Below are 20,991 nucleotides of genomic sequence, written 5' to 3'. Positions count from 1 at the left end.
TGTTGATTAGCCATCTGTGTTTGTCCTGTTTGGGTTTGTCATGTGTTGTATCTTTGTTAGGTCTCTGTTTTTTATTTGGGTGTTACCAAATACAAGTTGATGGGTTTTATTTGTCAAAAAGGATGGCAGAATAAGTAGTTAGAGAATTTGGTTTGATTGTCTTTTACAATTTAAACTAAAAAATGTTACTGTTATCTTGCAGCAACTCTTACAAAATGCAGTTACTTAAATCTCGGATTTCATAGCACACACTGATATATTGGAAGAGGAGGGGAAATGGGCATGCTTTCATTTTATAAGTTGAAAAGTTGTTTTCTTTTGTTTATCCTGAATGTGTCTTTTACAGCCTAAAGCTCACCAGCTCAATATCAAGTCTTTTACAAGCCCTACTCAGTGCAGTCATTGCACCTCACTTATGGTGGGATTGGTTCGACAAGGTTATGCCTGTGATGGTGAGTCGCTCAGACTTTATGCTTTTTCTGCAAGTTGTCCCCTTCGTTCCGCCCCAAAAAATTATCTGAAAACACTGATGTATTTTAAAGCAATTATTTCCTTGGGAAGGAAGTGAAAGAAAGAGGAATGGCTAACACTGAATGCTTCTTTTCTTTCTTTTGTATCGGCATCAGACCTTTAGATTCAGAGAACACCTTAGCCCGCTGCTAACATTAGGGCTCATATAGTGTGAGTTGAGCACAGGCCAGATGTATTTTCTGTCTGTATAGTATAGCAAAAAAGACTTTAGGAATGCACTGATAACATACAAATTCTAATGATAAACACTGAGTTTTGGGAAGAATATGTACTAGGTTCTTTTTTGCCTGTAGCCTGTCTTGCTGTCAATTGAGCCTATTTAAAATGCTTTCTGTGATGCATGTGTACAATTGAGCTCTACATTAGAGGATTTGGAACTAATTTTATTTGAAAATCTCTTGTTTGAAAAGCTCTTGTGTTGTATGCACCTTGGTGAGATACATCAAGTCAGTGAGTGTTCCACACGTCTGTTCAAAATACTACAGTATATAGTTTTATTGTATTTCTTTGTCCAGCTTAGCTTTTGCTCTGAAACCCTGTCCACACCTCCAGCATCACGCTCAGGTGATATGATCTGTCCTTCAGAGCTTATTTCCTGACAGGTCTTCCAGCAATTCTTCTTCCCCAAGAGCATCTACAGCTCTGCCAGCTCTTGCCCTGGGGCAGACTTTTGTCACCTGCTGGCAGTTCAGAATTCTTGTTTTGCCTCTCTTCCTGCAAGTTTTAAACTGTCTTTCCTCCCCACGCGCTCCCTTAGTGTATCAGCATCTCTTCTTTTCACATATATACAGATCATCATTAGTAGCATGTTTTTGTCTTCTGCTCCAAGTCTTGATAGCTGCAGAAGAAAACTGGAATCACTTTGACATAAGAATAGAGATAACTCCAGTAGAAGAAAACTTTTGCCATGTTCCATCCCCAATCACTTGCTTTTCCCAGTTCCTTCTCTTTTCTAATTTTGGAGGCTTTGGTAAAATGTAGCTATACTTTCAAAGGCTTCTGGAACTGGCCCTGCACTGTACCTAGTACAGTGACCTGTGTGTCTTGATTTGCACAGTCCCACCATTATGATGCCTTCTGAAAGAGCTGAATATATTATATGGTTGTGAGCAACACCTGCAGTGCTTTGTGTGCATGACATAAGCCAGGCAGGCTGCCCTGGGCTACACACTCTCCCATCTGTTCCCAATGGCATCGTGAGGTGGAGGTTTATAGGCCAGTCTGTAGTTCTAGCAGAAGCATGCTGCTCCCATCTACCATATGTTCCTGGGCTCCTTTGACCCTTCCTAAGTACAGGACTAGATGTGCACAGAGTATCTGCCAAATGCCTGCATCTGATAATATGGTGAGGAAGAAGCATGGCAGTGCCATGTCTCTGTTCTCCTTCTTGTGCCTAGAGGTAGGAATGCAGTGGCAAACAAGACTAAATCTATGGAAAGATCTGGCCCTTAAACTGTGGGTCATATACCTCTCCATAACATGTTAATTCATTCTGCAGTTCTGGAGGTGTGTCTTAAGTGAAATGTCATGCATTCTGTGCTTTTTAAATGCAGTGCTTCTGTATGAAGTACTCTATAGACAGGAGACCATTGTCCCTTGCTGGTGCAGCACAAAGTGGTGTGAATGGTAAGAAAGGATGGAGTGATTAGTGTAGCATACGTTTGCTCCTTACTTTAATTCTGAAATGTATTTATGCCCTTTTCACATCATACAGAACCTTGTTTCCTACCCAATCATTTGTATTCTTCCTTTTTTAATTCACGTTTGCTTCTGCAGTTGGGTTGGTTGCTGCTTAGCAGCACCAGGGCTGACCAAATCCCTTTCCTTCTGGCAAATGCTTTTAAAAGCAAAATTGAGATGTGAAGTCACTTCCTGCCTTTTATGGAAATAATAGGTTTAAAATGGAAAATAAAAGCACTTTGGAGAGTCTTGTACAGTATCTAAGTGTGTTCACTCCTTTAGCATGGTGGAATCTTGTTATGTTTGAATGGCAATTTAAGTGTAGTTAATCAATTTTCTGCTTGTAAGGGTAGACTGCATTAATCTCCTGTTATGATTCTCTCATACACATGTTTCACTGTGGATTTTTTCTTTTGTACTTAGTGTGTTCATTTGCATGCCATGTTTCCTGCAAGGACAGCGCACCTCAGGTCTGCCCTATACCACCTGAGCAAGCCAAAAGGCCTCTTGGTGTGGATGTGCAAAGAGGAATAGGAACTGCCTATAAAGGTTATGTCAAGGTAATGGGCATTTGTTCTTGGACAAGAGAACAGCAACACCCTTTACTTACAGTTATGTAGCTAAATTGTGCTAAAGCCATAAGGCTTTAGGTGACATCTGTATAACTTATTTAACATTAGTTGCTTTAGATGTAGAAGAAAGGGTTGGTTTTACTACAAGAGCTGAAGGTTAGTAGCTAAAATTTTAATAGGTGCTCAGGGAGCAAAAAAGAAGAAAGAAAAAATATAATCTGATGCTTTTCTTTAAGGAAGAATTTCTGCCAACATAATATAAAAGGTAAACTGCCTGACCACTTTGGCATTTGTGTATAACTCAGGCCACATTGTTTATCTTAAAGGTACTTAATATACTCATTATTATTGTAACAGAGAATATGGGCAAACGTTTATTCTTCCTTAAGCTCTCAATTACTTGATTTTCACTCCATTCTAAAGAGCAAGTAAAATGTGCAGTAGTGCATTGATTATAGTTTATCTAAATGTCCCTGCTTTCTGTGTCTGCTGCATGTGCTTACATTTAATAAACAAGTAGTTATTTCTACGCAGGTTCCAAAGCCTACAGGAGTCAAGAAAGGGTGGCAGAGAGCCTATGCAGTTGTCTGTGACTGTAAGCTCTTCTTATATGATGTGCCTGAAGGAAAATCCACCCAGCCTGGAGTTGTTGCAAGTCAAGTCCTGGATCTCAGGTTTGTGTTACTATGATAGAGGAGAAATCCTCTGTATTTTTATTTTATTTTTTCCCTAACGAGAGTACTTATATATGGTATGCGAGAAACTTTTGGGTCACAGAACATCTGCTTTGAAGAACGCTTTATTTTCTGAGTATAGACACAAGTAAACTTTAGACTGAAAGAACGGGCTCAAAAACCTTAAGTCAATGGAGTGACTTCTGAGAAGGTACAAGTATCAGAGTATTAGCATACTTCTTCCTAGAATTCCATATGCCCAAATGGAAAACAAATATACTTGGTGGATGGGTTCTTCTGCTGCATTCCCTCCTAAACAGTGAGTCAGGTTGTCATGTAGTCAGTAATTGCAGGAAAGTTAGGAAGACTGAAGCAGCCTTCAGATAAGCATCAGCTGATGGACCGTACAAATGCCTCCAATTCTGCCTTCTCCCAGGAGTCATTTTTTCATGATAAGCCATTTGTAACACTGAGCAGGGTATGCAAAAGTTCTGAGTGTAGTAATTTACAGTGTTACAGCACACTCTGAAGTTTGCATTCACGAGCATCTTGATTTATGTTTTTCCCAGCCAGTAGTACCGTGGGATTGCACTGGTACTGCTGCTCTGCTCTCACATTTATTCTCTGAGTATCATCAATGTCACTTCTCTGACATGCTGGCAGCAGAAGTACAGATCTATTGAAAGTAGCAGCAGCATTCTCATCAGTACATTGCTTGAAGCAACTCAGCCAGATATTATACTGACTGTCCTATGCTTTATCTGCTTATTGTAGCTGCCTCTTTGAATCTGTCTTCTGAAGACTCTTGGATGTTTTAATAGACGCTAACTACCACAGCTGTGAATTCTAGCATGGGCAAGTTTAGTGGCATTAGTGTCATCTTTACACTAAAATTGGCAATTATGATGATCAACTTGGTCAAAATGCAGTTTAAAAAGGCTCGTGTGGACAAGCCCTCTGGGGTGGAGCGTTCTGAAATGCAAAAGTTGTTCCAATGTCTGTTTATTTTACTGTAATAGAGAATAAAATCTGGCTATTTTGAAAACCCTTATTTGAATCCCACAAACTATAATTATGTTGCCAAGAGCTTTTTATGTGATTTTTCTTTTTTTCCAAAGGCCCCTCTCTTGCTACACATTGAGGTATGAATTATTCATTTCTAATGTGTCTGCTGGGCTGGAAGAGCAATATTCTTACTGCTAATTGTACAATAGGTGTGGCTGCTAAAACAAAACTACACAAAGCCAGCCCACTTAACTTCAGGTGTACTTACTTACATGTACTGTGCTGTAGAGCCATAACTAAAGCTTGTGAGTTGTTTAGATCAAGGGCAATTATAGCATAACAGATGAGTGATCCCAGTTGTGACCTCTGAGCAGGGTTAAGAGACTGCAGCCTATTGAAAACAGCATATCAGTTAGATTTTGGTGAATACATCCGTGTGTGCATGTACATGATTCTCTTGTTCTCATTTTGTTTTTTTACCAGAGATGAAGATTTTTCTGTCAGCTCTGTCCTAGCGCCAGATGTGATACACGCAACTCGTAAAGACATCCCTTGTATATTCAGGGTATGGCTATCAATTTACTGTTAAAGACAATGCAAATCAAACACCGGTATTCTGTTTTCATAGTGAAGTATGTCATCCACATGTAATGTTTATCCTCTTCCATTGGTGTTACTGGATCCTGTTCTTCTCAGCTTTGGAGGGCTCTAGCTTTGAGAACTGACGCTGTAACAAATAAGACAACAAATGTTGTCTTAAGTAAAAAAGTACATTTGAAACTTGTTTCCTCAATTTCAGATATAAGTATTGTAGGAAATATCAAAACAAGAAAAAATGATTAGCTTAGTTGTACATTCATCTCTGCTGTTCTGTCTGAATGCTGTTTTAAATAAGTTTTAATAAGAGAAAACCTGCCCAGATTTTCTGTGATTTATACTTAATCTGCAATTTTAAAATGTAGGGAAGTGTATACTAATAGCCAATATCTGTAATTCTTTGCATTTGAGTATGAAAACTCTCACTGTTTCTAAATTGTATTTTACTTATTCACATTTCATCTGTCTTTTACGTTTGAAAAGTTTGGTTGGTTCATTTAAGAAGGAACACATCTACATGGTTTAGCCTGCTTGACTTTCTGCTTTTGTCAGATAGTCCCGGTACTGAAATAATTGTTTGGATGACAAAATGCCTTGAGCTTGATCAGCTTATCCCCTACATTAAAGAAATGCACATGCACAGCTAGATCAGTTTGCCCAGGGCCTGATCCAGCCTTGCCTTGGAAGTCTCCAGGGACAGGGCATCAACCACAACACTGGGTAACCTGTTGCAGTGCCTCACCAGCCTTGCTGCAAACACCCGCTGCAAGGGGGCGGTTTTTGTAGCTTCATTTGATTCTACCTGAGCATAGCATCCAAACAGTGCAATCTAAATGACCTCATCCAGTATCAGAATAGTATCTCTAGTGGAGTCCTTTGGTAAGGACTTCTCTAATTTTCTTACCAAGGCATATAGACTGAAGATGTTTAATTCTTTGTACAGTTAGCCTTCAGTTTCCCACCCACCCCACATCCTTCCCCCCTTCTTTTTATTTTTTTATCCTTTTGCTGCTTTTTTCCTGTTTAACTGTTGTTATTTCTGCCAGTGTGTAGTGAAGGCTGATAACTGGCTGTTTTGCTGTCTGTGACTGAAGACGTAGTTCTCATGATCTCGCAGTTTCTACACTCTTCATATAGGACACACACTAAGACTTAGTTGATGCATACAGAAAGGTCCTGTATGATTCTTTTATTCAGAACATGTTCTGCTTGGAGACCTATAGGATGATTTCCCTGGAAGTTAATTGAAGCCGTTTTGATTTTTGTTCTGGGGAGGTGCAGTATTTCATTTACAGGAGATAGTTTCCTTTCAGAGCCATTAATGCAGATATGATTTGCTCTTCTCCAGACAAATATTTTAAGTTGCAAAATGAAAATCTAGAACTAATGATAGCAATACCATTGTGTTTAAAATGCCTCTGATTCTGAAAGCACGTGTTTCATTATCAGTATGTTATTAGAAATTGTTGGGGAAAAGCGTTTGGGACAAATTATTGCATGCATCTCAAATTCCATTTTGGAGCAGGAAGGAGCCGTTTGCTTGCATGCATTGATTCATGTGGGAAAGGAATGTAGGATTCCTTGCCCATATTTTAGGATTCAGAGTGATTAAGCAAGACTGAGTGTTTTTAAACAAAACTGCTGAAGCTTGTGCATTTTTTCGAAGTGCTGTGGCCATTTTAGGTATGTGCTGCACTGCGTACCACTTAGGTATGTTATGGCATTTTGTGTTCACAGTTCTGGGAAGCATATAATACTGACAAAGCAGTCGCTTCATAAGCCAGAGTAGTACTGACAAAGTAATCAGCTCATTTATGGAATATAAAATAATGGCAAAAAAGACTCTTATTACTGTTATTAATTTTATTTTCTTTTTCTGTTAAAAGGTGACGGCTTCTCTCTTAGGTTTGCCTTCAAAGTCTTGTTCCCTACTGATCCTGACAGAAAATGAGAACGAGAAGAGGAAGTGGGTTGGAATTTTGGAAGGGTTGCAGTCAATACTGCACAAAAACAGACTGAAAAACCAGGTCGTGCATATTCCACAAGAAGCCTACGACAGTACACTGCCTCTTATTAAAGCGAGTTTAGCTGCTGCTATCGTAGGTATGTTTGTTTTAGCTTTTATAAGTGTATGAGAGTTGCTGAAGCTTTTAGGTGGGCTGCTGTAATAAGAATGCTGATGCTTTGAATTCCTCATGTGAACACCTCAATAGGAAGGTATAAGGAAAAGTGCTAATCTTACCCTGGTTATTCAGATTTCTCCATTACTCTTGGGGTAAATAGTGGTTGCTGAGCAGATTGTTTTAGCAATGCAGCATATATACATTATACAGCATGCTTTTGACAGGCTACATAAACTAAAGCAAAATTGATTTACTGTTGAAAATCTTTGTCCAGAAACGCTTCCAGCTGTTTAAAGAAAACAGTCTCTTTTAAAGATATGATGAAATATAGATATACTAATAGTCTTTGTTTTTTTCCTTTGTGGTTTAGATCGAGATAGAATAGCAATTGGTTCAGAAGAAGGACTGTATGTGATAGAAGTGACCCGTGACGGTAAGTTAGGCCATAATGAATGCAGTAATTATATACAGAATGGTGAGCTCCATAACTTTCATCTGTTTTAATGTAGGTTACACAACAGCTCTTCAAGTACAGTAAGTATCAAAAGCATTCATTTAATTGACAAGAATGAAAAGTGAATGTGAGATATAAACACTAATTTGTTCATTATCATTATATTCAGTTGACTGGCTGAAATTAAAGGGACAGGCTACTGGGCATATTCTGACACATTCTCACCTTAACTGTGTTCCCACAGTAGACAGTAAAACGCTTCAGTAGTCAGAGCACGTGTAACAGCAGTTGATGCACAGTGAATTATCAGGCACTTATTAAATAGAATTTGAACTAAGTGAGAGAAATTTGGCATGGAAACTTGTGTAACGTGCACCGTCAGAGGACTTAAAACTGGCACTAATTAGAAATTGGGCAGCTAGTGCAAGCAACAAAAAGGTGTTTGTAAGACTTTGGCCGTTAAAGCCATTGTGTACAGCTTTCTGTTTCTTACAGCTGGTAGGAATTTGACAACCACTCACATTAAGTGACTGATGATGGCCAATGTAAATGACTTGCCCACCTTTCCATTGTCTCTTTACCTCCATGACCTTATGCTTCATTCCAAACCTACTCTTTTCCTTCCCATTTTTAATACTCTCTACCCTCTTTGAGAAAAGTGGGACTGCTTTAGCCTGTTCTTTCCCATGACTTACCATGTCCATTCCAGAAATTCATCCAGAATAGGTTTCCGGTGCCTGAGTAAAGTGAATGCTGCTTTGTCACTGGTCAGCACAGACATAACTCTCTAACACTGAATTATCTATCATCACAGATAAGAAATAAAGGAAACATTTTTCCCTCCAAGTTTATATCCTGGGTGCAAGCACAGATAAGTGAAGCAGACATGTCTTGGTATGGTAGAGAAAGCATAGAGGCCAAAAAGCTTACTAGCAGATGAGATCGAGGACAGTTAGGGGCTAAACCATATAAAATGTAGTTCTAAATGTGGATAAGTAAAAAATATCCGTTTAATTTTGCAGTGCAGTTTCTTAAAATCTGATACTCCGTGATATCTTACTGCAGTATAAAATCAACCAGTGGAGTCAAACTGAATTCATAACGTTTATATTTCTAACGAGCAATGCAAATTTAAAAACAAAAGAATCTACTGCAATATATCCTGTTCCAAATTGCCATTGGAAACATTCGTTCTTTCTCTTTGACTTCAAAAGCAGCCAAACGTACCTTGTGAAAACCATGCTTGCTTGTAACTGGTGAAGCTCTCTAAATTCAGATGATATTCTAAATCCTTACTTTTTGTTGCATAAGAATTTAACATCCTTGGCTATCTGGTAAGATTACTTTTGAGGTAAAAAGCAAAGTGCTATTGCTTCTACTTGTTTAGAACAGACCATTGCTCAATTCCAGGAAAAACTACTTTGTACGTGAGGACATCAGATATTTGAAATTCTTTTTCACAGTAACGAATGCCATTCCTTTGGGTAAAATTCCGGTGGTCACCATTCTGTAAGTACTTAGATATAAACAGAACTTAAGATGCAAGTAATTCCAGAGATTCCATGATAGCTTCTTGCACAGAATAGTAGATTTCATTTGAAAGGTCATTTCTTAGAGAAACAGTAACCACATCGCAGTGCCATGTATAAGTGTGAAAACAAGTCATCAGTTTTGGTTTTACGTTAAAAGATGTTTTCCATGAGTTTTCTGTGGCCAGTTCCTGTGTGTAATGATAATTTCATGCAAAGTCATCTCTGTCATGTTATGGCAATTGTAATTGTCAGTGTTAATGAATTGGCAGCTGCTCATATGAAAGGTCCTTGCTAGAACGAGTTGTACACAAGCCTGTTCAATGCTGCTAGCTCAATATTGAGATCTTCAAACAGTGAAGTCTCCCCAGTTTCTGAATAGTCTGTAGTGTGAGATAGTGTTCCCTAATGTCTGTACTAAACCTTTCCTGCTCTAGTTTAAGCTAATTTCTACTTCTCCTTTTACCCAGTGTACGCAACATTTTTTTCCGTTCTCTATAGGCATTTAATGTCCACTGGCTGTAGGTCTCTTGTATTTGGACAAGGCATTTGCTAACACTAACAGCATTCTTTTTCCTCAGTTCCTAGCATTAAATACTTTATAATTCTTCTCTTTGTGTTCTGCTAATTCAGTCATACTCCATAGTTTACTCAAAATGCTGATTTTTTTTTTTTCCTGAATGTGGGGCCAGTTTCAGAAGGTACATGATGTTGCAATGAATAGGTAGCATGGATATTAGTTTTGGGGTTTTTCTCTGAATTTACCTTAAAGGTTAAGCAACCTTATCCTGCAATGCAATGAAACTTTATCTCAATAAAAAGAGTTACAGGAATGCTTGTATCATTGCTCTGAGAATTAATAACGGCGTACCTAACAGTGTTCTTTGTTATCTGGTTTGTGTCTGTGTTTAGATCTATTTTGGGACATCAGTATATAATTCTGCAGTGTTTCCAGGCCTTACAGGTTTATTGTTTAACTTACGGCAGCTCTTATTTCCTTTGCAGTGATTGTCCGTGCTGCTGACTGTAAGAAAGTGTACCAGATTGAGCTTGCTCCCAAAGAGAAAATCATCATCCTCATCTGTGGTCGGAACCATCACGTTCACCTTTTCCCCTGGGCCTCTCTGGACGGATCAGAAGGAAGCTTTGACATTAAGCTTGCAGAAACTAAAGGCTGCCAATTGATTACAACTGGAACGCTAAAGAAGAGTTCTGCGACTTGTTTGTTTGTAGCTGTTAAACGGCAGGTTTTTTGCTATGAAATTCACAGAACTAAACCTTTCCACAAAAAATTCAGTGAAATTCAGGCTCCAGGAACTGTTCAGTGGATGACAGTGTTCAAGGACAAGCTCTGTGTTGGCTACCAGTCTGGGTTCTCTCTGTTGACCATCCAGGGAGATGGACAATCTATAAACCTGGTAAATCCTAATGACCCCTCACTTATGTTCCTCTCACAGCAGTCTTTTGATGCCCTTTGTGCTGTGGAGCTCAGTAATGAGGAATACCTGCTTTGCTTCAGCCATATGGGAGTATACGTCGATTCGCAAGGTCGAAGGTCACGCATGCAGGAACTAATGTGGCCTGCAACTCCTGTTGCCTGTAGTATGTATATGTTTTTCTGTTGCCATATCCCTGTTGCTGCTTTACTTGTCTAAAAATAATCAGCATGTATTCTATTTTGCTTCGGTTTGTCTTTCAGTGCCTACAGTTTAAGTTTTGATGAGTTAACAGGATGCATATCCTGACAGTAGTTTTGGACTTGGCAATCTCATGGGCTGAGATCCTGGAAGCTGCAAGAAAAAAAGCTTTGTTTTGTTCCAGGTTCCAGGACACAGAATAACTAACAGTGGAATCATAGAATCACTCAGGTTGGAAAAGACCTTAAAGATCATCGAGTCCAACCACAACCTAACCATACTACCCTCCTTAAAATGGGTTTAAAACACATCCAGAGATGCCGAAACACATTCAGGGGTGGTGAATGCAAAATGTCTTGTACAGAATAGTCCTGGATGCAGGGCAGCACAAGAATTCTGGTTCTGTAAAATTCTGCATAGGTTTCAGCTCCTCTAGAGAAGCTAAATGTTTGGCTGTCTTTGGGTTATCTTCTGTGTCCCCTGTTCAAAGCACAACAGGAAGCTGGAGGCCAAATATAACTGTGATTCTGAAGGTTCATAAGGGTAACCAAATAAGCAGAAATATTGCTTGTGGCAGCTGGTTGCAGTTTTCTCCTTTTTATTGTATTCTGAGGGAGGGAATTTCCAAAAAAGAATAGAGACAGATGATGGATAACTTCTCATCTGCTCCGTCCTTTTCAGGAGCTCTGGTTTATCAGCTGGTGAGGAGAGAAGCACACGTGAAACATTTTTCAGTAGTCAGAGGCAGTTCATGATAAAACTCAGATTTCTATTTGGAGCTCAAATAGCAATTATAAAGTGGTTCCGATGATTGAAGGCAAGAAATATCTTTTTGTTTAAATAGTACACAGAGCAGGTAGGTGCTCATTGGTTTGATAAGGCCAAACCCTAATGGCAGTTTGTTTAATTGTAATTGTCTCAAACTGAGATTGTTTGCTTGCTTTACTCTGACCCAGTTCTGTACAGAAGTCCGAGGAAAAGGTCCAAGGAAACAATGTTGTTGTAAATTTACTTTAAAGCACCATTAGCCAAAGCTAATGTTTCCTTTTCCTTTATCAGCTTTACAGTTCTCTGTATTTCAGCAGACTGGATGAGCTAGTTAATTGTTCTGTCTGTTATTAAAAGAAGCTGGTCTTACTGTAAACTATTTTATAGCTCTCCAGTATGTGCAGTTTGTTTTATTTTTTCAGAATAGTAGACAAAGGAAACTGAATTACTTCCCTTTCCATCAGCCTTGTCTTCCTTCCCAAACCTGATGTGATGGTGGCTGGCTTTTTGTTCCTTATGAACTGTCCCATCAGGAGACCATCAAAGTGAAAATAGTCCTTTCCCTGCTGTAGCAAAGGGGGGTTTAGGATTTGATGGATAGTGTGGGTTACAGGAGACTCTGAGGTCAGTGTAAGCACAGTCTGATCCATTCTTTTGGGCAGCCAGTTGAGTTTGTTGGATGTGAGCTGAAGGGGCTTAGGCAGCGTGGGGCTGTTAGCTGCAATGTGCTCAGAGCCTGATCAGCACTGGGAGCTGCAGCGTGAGCAAGGCCAGCGCAGATGGGGCCAGGTCTCTGGATCTGGTGAGGCTCTGCCTGGGCTGCAAGCTGGGCCACACAGGAGCTCAGTGCTCTTGACTGGTGTTCTGTGCTCTCCCTTTATTTGAACATCCAAGCCAACCCCATAAAATTAACAGCTGATCGTTAAGTCCCTTCTGGGATACCTATATATGGTAGCTGTCCAAGGATTTCTGTGAATGAGCACAAAAAACAGCACCAAAACAGTTTCAATTCTTGTAAAGAGGATCCTGTTGGGTTATTTTCCTTTTGTTCATTGAAGCAGCTCCCAGACCATCTTTTCTCTACTAAATGCCATAAATTTCTGGTAACTGTTCTTTATATCAGGATACAGACTTTATGTGAGTAGGAGCACGTTGATACGAAGCTGTAGGGATCTCTGGTTTTTGTTGGACCTACAATAAGCTTGTCTGCAGGTGCCCTTTATGCTTTTAAAAAAGGTTTAAAAGATGGAATGGGTTGTGAGTCTTAACCACTGTGACGTTCTGATGAAAGCAACCCGTATGTGAATATCTAAAGCTAGATAATTGTTAGCAAAAGAGGAAGGAAATTCAGAATAGAACTGCATCGTTACTTCATGACCCACCTCACAGATGGTGACTCTCTTTTCCCCTGCATGCAGCAGATGTATGGGTAGTTTGTTGCTTCCGAAATGAAGTAATCTGCATCTGTAGAAAAGCGAGCTTTGAGCACGTCACTTGATTCCTACCAAGTGCCAAATTATTCTGCATCTGCAAACTTCAGATGACATTTTGGATTATCATGAAATCATCATTCAAAGCTTAAAAATACTTGGGGGGGTCAGAGGTAAATCTTTCTGTGATGCTGTCGTTAGCAAGTCTGTTAAGGCAAAAAAATGTCTGTTTGAAAGTGGGCCTGGGAAGAAGGATGATGTTTTAAAATGTAGCTTACACGTAGTCTGAGAGAGAAAATTTTTGCAGCTGCTAAAATGTGCTTAAATGTGCATCAGGTGTGGAACTCTGAAGCCACATTGAGGGTTTTCTTTTTGTTCTTAAATCTATGCAGGTTGCAATTCTTCATACGTAACAGTGTACAGTGAATATGGTGTTGATGTATTTGATGTTAACACTATGGAATGGGTCCAGACTATTGGCCTGCGAAGGGTAAGTACCTTTCTTTGAATATAGAACTTAATTGGGTTAATTCCAAGTGAGATGTTCCTTCTCAGTGTATGCTAAGCTTGAGTTAATTTTCTGCCTCCCTCCTCAAAACAGATCAGACCATTAAACATGGATGGCACATTGAACCTCCTTAACTGCGAGCCACCAAGACTAATATATTTCAAGAACAAGTTTGCAGGTGAGTATTGAGCAAGGGGAGAAATGGGAAAGTGATACCATTGCTGTCTTGGCAATTTTAAGTGATGTTACATTGAGATGAAACTTGTGTTAGATAATTCTGGGTCAGCATGACTCTAAGTATACAAAATTGCATTGTGATATTACAGCAGGAGCTGTCCTCAGTGTACCAGAAACATCTGACAATAGCAAAAAGCAAATGCTTCGAACGAGGAGCAAAAGAAGATTTGTATTTAAGGTTCCTGAGGAGGAGCGAATACAGCAGAGGCGGTAAGAATTTAGTTCATTTTTTTGTAACTGGTTCCACATGATGACATGCAAAGATTAGGAATGCTGATAGTAAAAGTCACTCTGCTTTCTTTAGGGAAATGCTGAGAGATCCAGAGCTAAGGTCAAAGATGATTTCTAACCCAACAAATTTCAACCACGTGGCTCACATGGGACCAGGAGATGGAATGCAGGTTCTCATGGACCTCCCACTGGTAAAATACATTTGGGAGGGAGGGAGATGTATGTGCACGTGCAATTGCTAAGGAAAAAGAAAACATGAACATTTACTGTGTAGGACCCAAATATTATCTTAAGTACCAATTTTTTCTTCTAGACATTTTGAGGAAGGTGAGCCTTCCTTATTTGTGTGCAGTGGCTCTAAATCCTCTGTACAGACATACTGTTTGCTGACTTAAGAAGGAGACACTGAGGGAAGTAGATACCATTGCTGGAAGCTTGTTAGTAGTTATGTAAATAATCAGTCTCTCCTCCTTCCTTCTTTTTTTGTGTGTGTCACCTTAAAATAACAGAATGAATTTCCTTCCCCTCATCCTCTCTGCATTCTGGTCTGATATCACCTCCAGCAGGCTTGGAGCATGTCTTTCACAAGCCCTGTGTCCTCTGAAATCCTTTTCCAGAGTGACCATTCCTCACTGCAAGGCTCCCCTCTGCTTTCTTCCTCTTCCTGTTCATCCTCTGCTTCCCTAGCAAGGGTGGGAGTACCTTCACACTGTCAGAAACAAGAACAGTGTGCTTGTGCCATTTGGACTATTGCAGAGAAAAAAAAGGGTGGGGAGGAATGAGTGCTTTGTAAGATAACTAAAGCACATGTAAGATTGCAGCATTATTTTTTGGTCTGCATTTAACGTATACAGCAGTGTAAGCTATTTGATAGCTAAATCTCCAAGAGCAAGGTGCAGAGGTACACTTCTGAGACTCTGTCCCCTCCATTTTATAGCTACTAGTCAGAGTTTTGTTTGTCCTTCACTAGCTTCTGTAAGGATAATGCATTCATCCTTTCAGCAAGAGGAGGAAGGAAGCAGAGCTATTGGCACAGTCAGTGCCCTGTCATAGAGGGTTTGCTGGCTGACAGGTTCCAGTGGCTGCAATGGGGCTTAGTTCTTTCTCTGTCTTTCTCAGGGTTTGTGTCTGTTACTGAAAATATGTGGATGTGGTCAAGTAAGTTCAGAGTTTTTCTACCAACACCGAGTTGTAATAGCTTCAAAAGCACAGCAGAATTGTCACGTTTAACATCCTCTAGTTGGATACCTTCTATTGCTGGCTAACAAAGTGTTTCATTTCAACTGCAGAGCGTCTTACCTGCTGCACAGGATGAAAAAACATGTCCATCTACAGCTAACCTCTCACGGCAGCAACAGCAGCAGAGAAGCAAAACCTATATTTCGTGGCCCTCATCAAGTAAGACTGGAAGCAAGCTTTTCAGTTCTAAGGTCTTGTTTGTGGCTTCAACAAGAGACATAAAACTGATGTTTTTCCTTCCTTCTCTACAGGTGGCAGTGAAGGGGGGGGAGCCATGCCTTCCCGAAGTATGTCCGATCCTGACCAGGAGTTTGACAAAGAGGTAAAGGAGCTGTTATTAAATGGGGAGTGACAACGTTCTGTTGCTGTGGATTGTTTTCTTCTTCCAGTAAATTAATTATCTTGGAAAATACTTCATGAAGACTGTGTTCTTTGTGGAGATATTTTCTTTCTGCAGATGTTTTCTCTAGCACGCAACACAATCTGATTGTATGTTGGATACAGCAGCGCTGAAGCAAAGCTGAGAATCTTTTTATAGCGATATTTTAGGACATATTGTGTCCTGGATTAAGCTTTGTAGACGAGGCAATTTTGTCTAATTGATGAAATGTCCTCAAAGCTCCAAGAAATGTTCTCTGGGCTATTAGCATAGAAGAGCAAAGAAATACTACTTAGTTAAATAGTTTCCTGCTCTGCCTTAAGGAAAACTTTTTGTCTTGTAACTTGAAAAGGAATCAAATCTTAAAACGTGTAAAGCTGTTTTTAGCCACTGTGAAATTACGTGCCAGTAGTCACCAGTCTGAAAAGGTCTGGAGCAGAGTGGTGTCCCTAAATCCTTGTAGGATGTTACCTTTCAATCCATTTACAAAATAGCTATTCCCTTTCTTGAGAAAAAAGCTGCCATAGTACCAGTGTTTCCTGTGCAGTATTTTGTAAGCTGTGAATTTGTGCAATGCTCACAGTTGTAGCTCACCAAAATAGTGGGAAACTTGCCAGCCATCCTGTTGAAATGAGACCAGCCTGTGAAGGCAGATATCCAACAACCAGTCTAACACTGGGGGAATAACTGAATAGCCTGTCTGTGTTAGATACTGACGTAGGGCAGCTCCAGTAAGTATATTCTGTTTCTGGACCTCCGTCCGGCCTGGTACTTGGCAACCTCCACTCTTTTGTCAGGCATTGCACATGCTTGTCTTTGTTGCTGGCGCTGTTTTGTAAACTGTTTGTGTGCTCGTTTCCTTCCTTCTCACCAAACTGAGGATGATTTCACTGTAATTGTTTATATGGACAGATAAACCTATTCCTTGGCTATAAAAATGGCTTTAAAAGCTTAGGTTGATGAACACGGAGTAACAATGAACAGGTGGATGTGTTTTATCAAGGAGGCTTTGCAGTGGCTGAAGTAGAGGAGCCTGGGGTATGGCAATTTCCACACTTTGCCATACTTCATGTTGTATCAGAAGAACTGCATGAGAGCCTGTTAAAGATAATAAAAGTATTTGCATCAATGTTTAGCTATGAAATGTAATATATGCTACGTGGTGAGTGTTGCTCTCCTTTATTTTTTGAGCATCTTGAAAGCTTTTGAGTGCAAGAAACCGATATTAAGTGTAATTTGTTGATGTTTCTCATTAACAGCCTGATTCAGACTCCACCAAACACTCTACTCCATCCAACAGCTCAAACCCCAGTGGTCCCCCAAGCCCCAACTCTCCTCATAGGAATCAGCTCACATTAGATGGACTGGACCAGTCGACCTGCGACGCATAACGCTACCGCTCACACCGTTCTGGCTTCGGTCACCCACTGCTCTATGGAATACTCAAGAGCAGGGCAAAGCTGTCTCCGATGCTAGTGCCAAGACTGACACCGAATCTCTAGTGTTGTACAAGAGTAATTATATATCCAGATTGTAGATACAAACTATTGAAATGAAGAAAATTCTTTACTAAATAGTAATGGAGCTTTTTATGCAGGATTGTTCACTGCTCGGTTACGGTTGATTCCTTTCTGCACAGCTGTGACACAGTTTTATTGCATAGGAGCATTTAAGGCCACCAGTAAATATTGTTATTCTTACGCAGAGAAAGAAATAGAGAGAGATACTGATAATGTTGCTACAGTATCAGGAATATTATTTTTCTATAGAATTATGTAATATCTCATTAGCAGGAAATCCTTTTAGACACGATTTGGAGCTCTGGATAGGAAATGCAAGCAGTCTAGTTACATCCTCAGAAACAAAATATGCTTCTCCCTTTGTCCCGTAATGGTTTGTTTCCTAATTCTTAAGGAGAATGCTAGGAAGCTGTTGGTTGTTCCCAACATCAGTAGTATCACCAGGATGTCAAGTAAAGGTTGGCTATAGTCTTGTGGCCTTGTAATTCATTTAGCCATTACATATTCAGCTGCGTAACAGTCTTTCTATCTTTCTACCAACTTTTTAGTCTTGTACATAGGACTACTACCGGTTATCTCTTACCCACACCCCGCTTTAGTCCTTGTCAGTCCCAGTCATTAGTCAGGGCTTTTAAAATATTGATCATTACTGCTGTGAAGAGAACTTTACTCATCATTCCTGCCTATCTCCTTCTGAGAGGCTGTTTCTCCCGGGCTTTTTGGTGTAAGGGCACACTGCGTTGTTTGGTGTAAGGGCACACTGCGTTGTTAAGCTGGCAGGCCTCCTTGTAGGCGCATTGCCCTTGATGTCTGCCAGAGCGAAGGGACTCACACTAACACGTCAATCTGGTTTCTTGGTTACCAAAGTGGAACGTGAAGGATGCGTAACTGGGGGTGCTGCTTTTCTCATTAAATATATCCTCATCTGCATGAAGACCCCATGATTATTAATCAAGTATTGATCATGTAGAAAAATGCACAACACACTCCTGTATATTTTGCTATGGCCCACGTGCAGTGGTGATGTTTTGCGTGTATATTTAATCTCATGCTTCCATGTATTATACGTTTAGTAATCAAAAGATTTGTGACCATGTTTCATTAAAAGCTTGTAATTAATTCAGTGGCTGGCATATCCAGTTTGTCATTGTCACACTAGTGTGCCTTCTGTGCCAATTTGATGACAGTTGGATGTCACTTATTTAAAATCTGGTTTAAGTGGGCTAATGATATACCAATGGCTAATGTTCTTTTCTGAAACACTGTATAGGACGTGCACTTATCTTTAGTTAAAACTGAGTGTTCTAGTCAACATTTAATCCTGTTACGTTAAGTGTTGGACAGTACTTGCTCTTTTTCTCAGATTCTTGATAAAGGGGCTCAGTTAGAGCTGGACACTACTGCTATGGGGGGGTTTCTGGTTTTTACTTTTTTAATGTAAGTCTAAGTCTTTGTAATTATTGAATTGTGAGAACATTTTTGAACAATTTACCTGTCAATAAAGCAGAAGAGGGAGGTTTTAAAGTTCATGGTCGTCTGTCTTGACATCTGCAAACAGCCCATCTGTCGTCTTGTGGTAACTTCACTTTGTCCGTGAAAGCTTTGCATAAACTGAAGAATACTTTGAAGCTCCGTACCTGAACACTACAAGAACGGTGCACGTTTCTGCTTGTAAGTGTATGCAGTGGAGCAGTGCGAGGCCTTTTGGTGAATGACAGTGCTGAAATGTGTGCTCTGGTTGTGCTCAGGTGGCTGTTTCATCAAAGCACACTTAATTCATTTCAAATGATTCAGATCCTTATGGCCAAAGCACTCGCTCTGGCTCTGCTGCCCAGAGAGCTGGAGGTGCCCCATCCTGGAGGTGCTCAAGGGCAGGATGGATGGGGCCCTGCGGCAGCCTGAGCTGGTGGCTGGTGTCTGAGGACAACGAGGGATCTGGATGGTCATTGAGGTTCCTTCCAACCCAAACCATTCTATGCTTATGAGGAGCCTTCAGGATCTATTTGGACATCTTACATGAGGTAAAAGAATAAATACGTGTTTTAAAAGGAGTAAGTGCTAAAGAAACACTGCAGGTGTTTCAAGCAGAGAGGTGTGAATGGTGCCCTACATGCAGCACTGATGGTGGCAGTAGGATCGAGGTCTGTGTGGCAGAAGCCTTCCCACAAACATTCATGCTAATCAGCCTTTGACTTTTACAAAACGTTTCTCCCGCTCTTGAGTTGATTTTTCTCCTCGCACTGAGGACTTCAGATGACAACAAAGTCTTTAATTATGGGGGTATTAAATCAGAGCACTCAGCAGTGCCAGGGCTCGCTTATCATTTAAGCAGGAGAACGTTTCTAGAAAAGCAAATGAATTGCTCGCTCTGAATGCATTATTTATTCTTCCCTTCAGATCTGGCTGAGCAGAATTTTCTCTCCGTGTCCCACGGCCGCACTTCTCAGATCTCTCTCCTTATGGCTCCCAGTTCTGGTTACCTGAAGAGTTCTGAGCCCTGGGGAGGACTTTGAGAAGTGTGGAAATTCAAGACGGGAAGCAGAATGTTCTCCTGACAGCGCACTTGATTCTCCCTGGAGGCTGCCGGTCTAATGCCACAAGTATGGAATTCAGCTAAGCAAAGAATGAGGATAATTTGGTGTCTCACACTTAGACAGAGGCATTACCTCAGCCCTCGATGCAGGCAGTGATGGACGTGCTATTGTCAGGAAGTTCTGGTCACTTCCAGCACAGCACCTTGACACAGAAGGCTGCATATGCTTTGCAATGCCCTCTGGTGCCACTTGCTGCCCAGGGCTAAACAAAGCTGCCAACACCTGCCTGCAGCTTCTTAGTGGGTGCAGTGAATGCTTGCTTTGTAGAACCATTTGAGTTGGAAGGGACTCTTAGAGGCCACCCAGTCCAGCCCCCTGCATTGGGCAGGGGCACCCACAGCTCCATCAGGTGCTCAGAGCCCCGTCCAGCCTGAGCTTGGCTGTCTGCAGGGATAGAGCAGATGCTGCCTCTGTGGGCAACCTGTGCCAGTGCATCACCACCCTTACTGTAAAAAAAACAACGTTTTTCTTCTATCACAGTTAAGTCACGGGGCACTGTCTTCTCCCCACCCGCTCACACACCTATAAACGCAGGTCCCCGGTTGAATTCCACTCCCCAGCAGCCTCGTGCTCCCTGCCGCCTCACATTAAGGCACAGACAGACCATGAAGATGGCTGGCAGTGCAGGAGCAGCCCCGTCCCGAGGGCAGGAGAGCCGAGGGGCGACGTGAGCTCAGCGCTCATCTATAGCGGCGCTGCGGGGTCTGGCGGAGCCGGGGTGAGCCGAGGACAGCGCAGCACCGCGGGACGTGCTCCGCTCCGAGCAGCTGCAGTGCTGCAACCAGCCACAGGAGGAACACGAACCCAGCAATCGGCCGCTCCCCGGCCTTGCAGTAAATATTTTCCCCGCTCCCCAATAAGATGCAGCACTTTTTTTTTGTCACCTGACTGCACAGGGAATGCGGATTTATTGGTTGTTTTATCATAGATAAAGCCCCCAGGTTCTTGCAGCACCGCCCGCTTCCAGCTTCTTACGCAGTGCTGCTCTGTATTCCCGGAAGGAAGAGCAGCGCGATGGGCGCTGAGCTCTGAATGCTGATGAGACGTGGGGGCCGCTGCCCCGCGGCAGCTTCGCCAGCTCCTTCCCGCATCGCATCCTTCAGCTGATACAAAGTTGGTGCCCGTTACCCCTTTGCTGCTGAAGCCCTGGGCAGCAGTGACTGCCGAGCCCCGGCCATTAGCACTAATGCATTCCGCATTAGCCTGTCTCATTGGGAACCCGACCCTCAGAGCACAACAAAGCCCCCGGCAGCCCGAGCCACGGCTCTGTCACACTGTCTGCT

General features: G+C 41.3%; 1 protein-coding gene across 15 annotated transcripts in view; it reads left to right on the top strand.

Annotated features, from left to right (window-relative positions):
* Nucleotides 1-18,641, top strand: part of CDC42BPB (CDC42 binding protein kinase beta) — an 80,492-nt gene extending 61,851 nt beyond the window's left edge. For 6 of the 15 annotated variants that reach the window (XM_015865562.3, XM_015865558.3, XM_015865557.3 and 3 more), the window contains 14 exons: nucleotides 347-452; nucleotides 2,635-2,771; nucleotides 3,318-3,457; nucleotides 4,946-5,027; nucleotides 6,946-7,162; nucleotides 7,553-7,615; nucleotides 10,171-10,767; nucleotides 13,393-13,490; nucleotides 13,602-13,686; nucleotides 13,835-13,955; nucleotides 14,050-14,167; nucleotides 15,266-15,374; nucleotides 15,467-15,537; nucleotides 16,854-18,641. In XM_015865562.3, coding sequence (XP_015721048.1) covers nucleotides 347-452; nucleotides 2,635-2,771; nucleotides 3,318-3,457; nucleotides 4,946-5,027; nucleotides 6,946-7,162; nucleotides 7,553-7,615; nucleotides 10,171-10,767; nucleotides 13,393-13,490; nucleotides 13,602-13,686; nucleotides 13,835-13,955; nucleotides 14,050-14,167; nucleotides 15,266-15,374; nucleotides 15,467-15,537; nucleotides 16,854-16,985 — 2,076 coding nt within the window. In that variant the 3' untranslated portion in view covers nucleotides 16,986-18,641. Of the gene's footprint in view, nucleotides 1-346; nucleotides 453-2,634; nucleotides 2,772-3,317; nucleotides 3,458-4,945; nucleotides 5,028-6,945; nucleotides 7,163-7,552; nucleotides 7,616-10,170; nucleotides 10,768-13,392; nucleotides 13,491-13,601; nucleotides 13,687-13,834; nucleotides 13,956-14,049; nucleotides 14,168-15,095; nucleotides 15,135-15,265; nucleotides 15,375-15,466; nucleotides 15,538-16,853 lie in introns of all 15 variants that reach the window. The other 9 variants (XM_085550595.1, XM_015865559.2, XM_085550594.1 and 6 more) reach the window with 3 other exon arrangements.
* Nucleotides 18,642-20,991: the final 2,350 nt, after the last annotated feature.

The sequence above is a fragment of the Coturnix japonica genome, chromosome 5 (assembly GCF_054131305.1).
Source record: "Coturnix japonica strain WE chromosome 5, WE-NBRP24, whole genome shotgun sequence".
NCBI classification, from domain to species: Eukaryota; Metazoa; Chordata; class Aves; order Galliformes; family Phasianidae; genus Coturnix; species Coturnix japonica.
The sequence above is the reverse complement of the archived record's forward strand: the minus strand, read 5'-3'. Positions and strand labels throughout refer to the sequence as shown.